The sequence below is a fragment of the Pteropus vampyrus genome, unplaced genomic scaffold (genome assembly GCF_000151845.1).
Source record: "Pteropus vampyrus isolate Shadow unplaced genomic scaffold, Pvam_2.0 Scaffold195, whole genome shotgun sequence".
Taxonomy (NCBI): domain Eukaryota; kingdom Metazoa; phylum Chordata; class Mammalia; order Chiroptera; family Pteropodidae; genus Pteropus; species Pteropus vampyrus.
The window spans coordinates 3,580,685-3,587,170 of record NW_011888976.1 but is presented as its reverse complement, the minus strand read 5'-3'; the positions used below and the strand labels follow the sequence as shown (position 1 = coordinate 3,587,170).

The following is a 6,486-nucleotide window of genomic DNA, read 5'->3' as shown; positions in this document are numbered from 1 at the left end:
TTCTCTGTTCTAACTTTTTCTACCTATCAGATCTCCATGCCTTACCTTACACAAAGCTCTCACCAGTTCCCCTAGGCCAAGTCCACCCCACATTCTGTGCTCCACACTTCTCTGTTTATGCCTCTGATGTCCTCTTTACCTTGTCCCTACTCCTCACCTGGACTAGGAAGAAGTGTGTGCTCTCACTCCCCTTGGAATCCAGCTTGGAGCTCTGCTTGGAAAATGCCACAGAACAAATGTTCACTAAGTTGACCTACCAGTTGGCTTGTGAATCTCCTAATCATAAAGAAGTATAGTCATTTATAGGTGAAAATACTACAAATGCAGACATGTTGTAGGAAGTCAGAGGTCAGAGGTTCTAGAGAGGTTACGGGGGTCAGTGGGCAAAAACATAGCCAGGTCAAAACCGAGATGACCCACGGCAGTCAGGACTGCTTGCAAGCTCTCTGGCACCAACCTCATGGTCCAGACAAGGGAGTTGGTAAGGAGAAAGGGAAGCGGTGTCTAGTTTAGGGCATCAGGGACCAGGGAGAGGATGCAGCCTGTTGGAGTGAGATCAGAGAGAAGCAGCCCGCATGATTAATGGGATGGAGGGACTGACTCATGAGGAAAGATTAAAGCGGTCTGAGGAGCTGGGGTACAGCCTGAAAGGGGCAGATGATAGCAGGCTGCAAGTATGTGAGATGGATAAACACCCAGGAGGGAGCAACTAACTTCATTAGGGAGGTGAAAACAGGGCTCCACCACAGAAGGGGAGGGGTGCTCAGAAAGGGCATGGGTCACCGATGGAGAAACTCAGTAAATGATAGATAGGCCGGGACAGCTCTGGGCTGCTAGCACTAGAAACACCATGGAAAGGTCACCATGAGATAACTCTTTCAGAGACCCCTCTGCTTTTATCCTGAAGGTCTCAAAGCCTGCCGTGGCTGCTGGCATTGGCCCTGAGAGGTGGCCTCAGAAATACTCTCTGACTGCCAGCCTGGAGAGTGATGCAGAAGGGAGTTGCAGAGCGAGATGAATAGAGGAAGAGAGAAAAACTTATTCTTCACTCTCCTCTTAGATACCAGTGATTGGATGTCCAGACAGTTTTGAGGCCCTCTGCTCTGAAGCCAGCTTTCTCCTGCCCTCCCTGTCTTTGGGAAAACCAGAGATATTCATCCCAAGCCCGTTCTTGAGAGCACAGGGCCTGCTCTCACCTCTGCCTGCAGGTGGATCTGAGAAAACCCAGCCTGCACTCTGGTTCACAGCTTCTTTAATTGGCTCATCCCAACAGGGACAAGGCCTGTCAAACATTTTAGAAGACTAGATTCACTTGAAACTGCAGGAAACAGCCCTCAGGCTCCAAAATCAGCTTCCTTCAGGTATTCTCTGATATTTCCTCCAGGGCTGGGCAGAGCAGCCCAGGTCGTGGTCTGACAAAGTGGCCCACATCATGGTAGGTCCTTGATAGCCATTTCACTAAGGCCTATAGAGCAGCTGTGCTGGACTCTGGGTGCACATTCAGGTCACCTAGGTGCTTTTCTTAAACCACCCATTCCTAGATGCCACTCCCAGAAATTCTGATTTAACTGGTTTTAGTGTGGAGGGAGAAGGCACACAGGCTCTCACCAATTCTCCTAGGCCAAGGCTGCCCCACCCTCTGTGCTCCACACTTCCCTGTTTGTGCCTCTGATGGCTTCTTTACCTTGTTCCTACTCCCTGCCTAGACTCAGAGGAAGCGTGTGCTCTCACTCCTCTCGGTACCCAGCTCGGAGCTCTGCTTGGAGAAAGCCACTGAACCACGTGGTCATGAAGTTGACCCACCAATTGGCTTGTGAATCTCCTAATCACTAAACTTTTTCTTAAAAGTTTCCAGGTTATTCTAATGTGTTGAGAACTGCTACTGAAAAACTTTTACTTGGGTATCCTTATAATTCATATTAATGTTACTCCTTCATGTTTCTCTCTAACTACTGACTGTAATATCATCTGAATGGTTTTTTAGAAAGCAAGCATTTACAAATGAATCACTTGTATGCTTGGCACCTTGCTGGGGTCAGGGATCCGGTGGGGAGCATGAACAGGTCCCTGCCCTTGGGGAGCTTATGGTCCATAGGGTGGAGGACACTTAAGACAAAGCAGGATGGAGCCAGAGTGCTGAAATGGCTCGTCTCAGAGACTTCCCATTCTGCATACTGCAGCTTTGCTTAGCTCTAGTCTTATCTTAGAATCTGACATTCTAAGTACATAGATAGAGGGTGACTCTCTGCAAGTGTACAGACCCCAGTCAACCTTGAGTCTCAGGGCTTAACTTCAACAATGTCTTTAGGAGGTAGGAATGCACTGGATAGTTATAAGGATGATAGCTCAAGACCTTCATGAATCTTCAAGTTCCTGAAGCCAACACAGCAGTGATTACCCAAATGGGGGAGTCTAACATGGTGGCATGCAAGATTTTAAGAGCATCGAGTGAACTTTTCTTTGTAATTGTGTATGTCTTTTGATACATATTATTACTTAGATTGAAGGTACGTTAAGCACTTAAATAAAAGGGGAAAAGTGTGGAAAGATAAATAACAGTACTGGTGGTATATAGATAGGGCAAAAATGGGAGAGGTTGTATGCAATGGACTAAAGTTTGCGAAACTGCTCTAGGGTAAGTGGTGTCCCACAGGAAGTCCAGTGTTTCCAGCACAGTCTCACTCTTTCTTTTCAAAATCCTCTAAAGTTTTCTCACCATCTGACAAGTTTTCTGCCCTGACTAGAGCACTTTCTGAAATGGTTTCAATAGTTACGTTGTCTTGGCTTCATAGAGAGAAATGTTGTGAGCTTGTTCTTGTCACAGCTCTGAAGATCTACCAAATTCTGCTTCCCGAAGTTCAGGCACTTTCTTAAATTCTTCCCTTACTGCATGTTTTTTTTCACTAGAACTGGCATTCACTGTTGTCTTAGGGAGCTTTCCATAGACAAACAGAATTGCATAATTCCCTCAGAGTTCCTGGGGAAAGAAGGTCTTTGAGATGTGAAAACTAGGAGCCAGTTAAAACTAAGTCACATCATAGCAAAGTGGCTCACTTCTAAATGCCAGCTTCGTGACAAGCACTTTTCAAATTTTATATCTCATGAACACATGTATAGTGTACATTTTAGAAATGCAAGTTTCCAGAAAGGAGCTCTGACGAAACAGTGATCTTCTGAATATCTTTTTTTTTTAATTCCTGTTTTTAGCTTGTGTTGGGAAGGGAGGTAAACCACAATTGTATAAATTTTAGAAATACTCAAGTAACACGTCTCTAAGCTAAAGAACCATCTGCTCTGTTCTCAGTTTGCTCGATACCAAGAGTTCTGTGAGTACAGGTAAACTCAAGAATTCTTTACCTTAAAAAAAAAAAAAAAGCCTTAGTTGTATGCATCACTGTAAATTTCGTTTTTACAAGTTCTTATCTGATATGCTTATATCAGCTTCTTGCCATGACAGATAATTTTCTATGATAATCGTAAAAAAATATGTGTAACAGGATCTCTAATGCCTTGTTTTATTTATAATGTCTCCCAGCCGTAGGCATTCAGATGAAACTTGAATTTTTCCAAAGGAAGTTCTGGACTGCCAGCAGACAGGTAAGTTATAATCAGCATATCGAAGCATTAGCAGCACTGTTATTATACAGGTGTTCACATTTGGGTACCTGGAGCCTAAAAGTACCAGATTTCCGATGAATGTTTGTAAAATGAACTGCTGGCTGCTCAGATTACCTTTCGTTTTACTGCAAAATAAAGAGCTGTCAGCATATTAGACACCACATGCTAGAAAAGCAGGTAATTTGCTCCTATAAACAGTTTTAATTGTGAGATCAAGATAATGATCTTCCGAAGGAGAAATTTTTCTTTTAAATATTGGGGACTTCTGTGACTTTTCATAGTGACTTCTATCCTTGAGATGCCTGGTTATTTATTTGTGAATCTCCTTGTCACGCTCTGAAGGCTTTTGCATCACTAGATTTGACCATGCATGCATCTGCCTCCCCTGGCCAGAGGCTCCTCTGCCGTAGAGAATCTTGGGCATTTTCTTTCCAGATACTATGTTCTCTGTACTAAGTCATGTCAGTGGTATTTGTTCAGTAATTTCAGCAGAAATGGCAACACATAAGTTGCCTCCATTCTAAATGTTGGAATGATATATCGTTTCTTAAATAAAGATACTTTAGGAAACTCTATACTAAGCACACAGAGAGCAGTTGTTTTAACAAAAAAAATCACTGGTGATTAATTAACTTAAAAAATAAATAATTACATAAATGTACTGCTTATAAATAAATTAAAATAGACAACATAAATTAAAATGAAAAAGAGCCATGCTTCCCCCCACCCCCAAAAAATTGTCTTTTATATTATTATTTGGAATTGGCATTGTTCCTAGCAATGGCAGGCAAGACTCATCTTGGAGCGTTCCCTATAGATGAAATTGGTATTTGCATAACAGGCAAGAACTTCTATAGCTTGTCCTTAAGTAAATAAGTGGCAGCCATAGCCAGCCCTGGGATGTCCAAGTAACATGTTTTCTCATGCTTTCTTCCCACCCACAGTGTGCTTCTCTGGATGGCAAGTGCTCCATCAGCTGCGATGATGAGGTAAGAAGGCCTCCTGGGCCTGCTTCTGTCCTGGTCAACGGGAGGTGACAGAGGGTACCATCTCACAGAGGAAATGCCGCTATAAATAGCCAGGTCTGACAGATTGCTCTGGACCAACTCCCGAAACTCAAGGGTATTTGCTTTGTTTCTTTTTCTCTTTCTTCTCCCAATCAGACAATTTATGAGAGCTGGAGAAATGTGCTTTTAATGTCCTGTGGACAGCACTATTGGAATTTTGGCATTTTATAGAAAAAAAAAGTGACTTCCACTTGAAGCTCACATGACAGTTCTCAAAGCTTTCCCCCATGTGTTATCTCTTTATCCTCATAACAACCCCGTGAAACGGATAGGAATAGTTATCCCGTTTTGCAAAGGGAGAAACTGAGGATCAGAGAAATGAAGTGATTTGCTTAATTTCATGTATGAAGTGAGCTGGCAATCTAGGAGTTAAAAACACAAAACTTTTTTTTTATTCTAGCATAGTGCTTTCCTCCTACAACTCCCTGTCTCTCCCTCCATTCCCTCGCTCTCGCTCTCGCTCTCGCTCTCAGAGGAATTTGAATCCTACATATGAGCAATAGAAGAAAAAAGTGTCACTGCTGTAAGTCTGTATGTCATACTTACATTTGTACAGCACTCAGTCCCACACACTCTCTGCCCCACGTTTTAGAGCAAGCAGATGTGTAGTGGCCTTTCACTTTGGCCCTGGCAGCCTCTCTCTCTCTGCTAGCTAAACATAAACTGTTAGTCAATACATAAACTGGAACTTATAAATAATCTTATATTTATATTTCTTCTAGTTACCACAGGAATTAAAGAAATCCTAGCCAAACATAATTTCAACACGGAAAACATAGATTAGAAGTATATTTCATAAAAGTAAGCAAAAGAAAAACAAATAGAGACATATATAAAAAAGAGGAAGAAGTTAAAACATAACAATGCTCTGTCCCCAAAGATCTGGCTGCCAGTTTTTTTAAAAAATCAAAATTGTTGTGTGAGTCGCTATCCAAAGAGTAAAAGCCATTCAATCGGCTTTCTAGCAAAAGCCCAACTTTTTCTGATTGTCAGATCAGAAATAATTTTCTCGTAGGAAAGAGCAACTTGTGACATTTTATAGCCGACACCTTTTTAGTAAGTTTGGGAATGCCATTCATAGGATAGACAAGTGGCCTCAAACCTCTCCTCTGTCTTTGAGACATTTATTGTCATTTGGGAGTGCTCAGCTCAAAACAATATAGCTCAATAATGATATTGATTAAGCCATTCACTTGTACAGTAGGTACAATCACAAATCCCAATTAATGGTAAGAGAACTGAGGATAGTTGGTTGATTGGTTGATTGGTTGGTTGGCTCATTGGGTGGGTTGCTGAATTGGTTGGTTGGATTACTAGTTGGTTGGTTGGATGGTAGATGGATAGTTGGTTAAACAACCTGATGAATAAAGCCAGAGACAGTAATTTTCTTACAACCCACTCTGCCTCTGTGCATCCTCACATATAAAAACAAATGGAAGTGACAACGAGAATAGTCATCAAATTCATAATTTAAATTAGCATACATTTTTTTTTAAGTAGAAATGGATTCCCACTTAGAAGCATCCAGTATATGCTTGTTGTTCAATGACTGATTTCACAGGTGATATAGCATGGTGGTTAAAGGTGCAGGCAGGCTGTGGATTAAGGATAACTTCAAATTGTGACTCTGATAGTAATAAGTTATGTGACCTTGGGCAAGTTTCTGAACTTCTCTGTGCCTCAGTTTCCTCAGTTATACAATGTGGGTAGGAATATCCACCTCACAGAGTAATAGTGAGGAATGAATAGATGACACATGAAAAAATGCAAATGCAAAGCGTTCAATAAATGTTAGCGATAA

The 6,486-nt window shown here is 41.8% G+C and overlaps 1 protein-coding gene across 1 annotated transcript in view; it reads left to right on the top strand.

The window, feature by feature from the left end:
* The window catches only part of LOC105299866 (voltage-dependent calcium channel subunit alpha-2/delta-3), a gene marked incomplete at its 5' end in the record, with an annotated part of 177,260 nt that overhangs the window by 83,249 nt on the left and 87,525 nt on the right, over positions 1-6,486 (top strand). The window contains 2 exons of the mRNA XM_023537645.1: positions 3,536-3,597; positions 4,563-4,607. Coding sequence (XP_023393413.1) covers positions 3,536-3,597; positions 4,563-4,607 — 107 coding nt within the window. The remainder of the gene's footprint in view (positions 1-3,535; positions 3,598-4,562; positions 4,608-6,486) is intronic.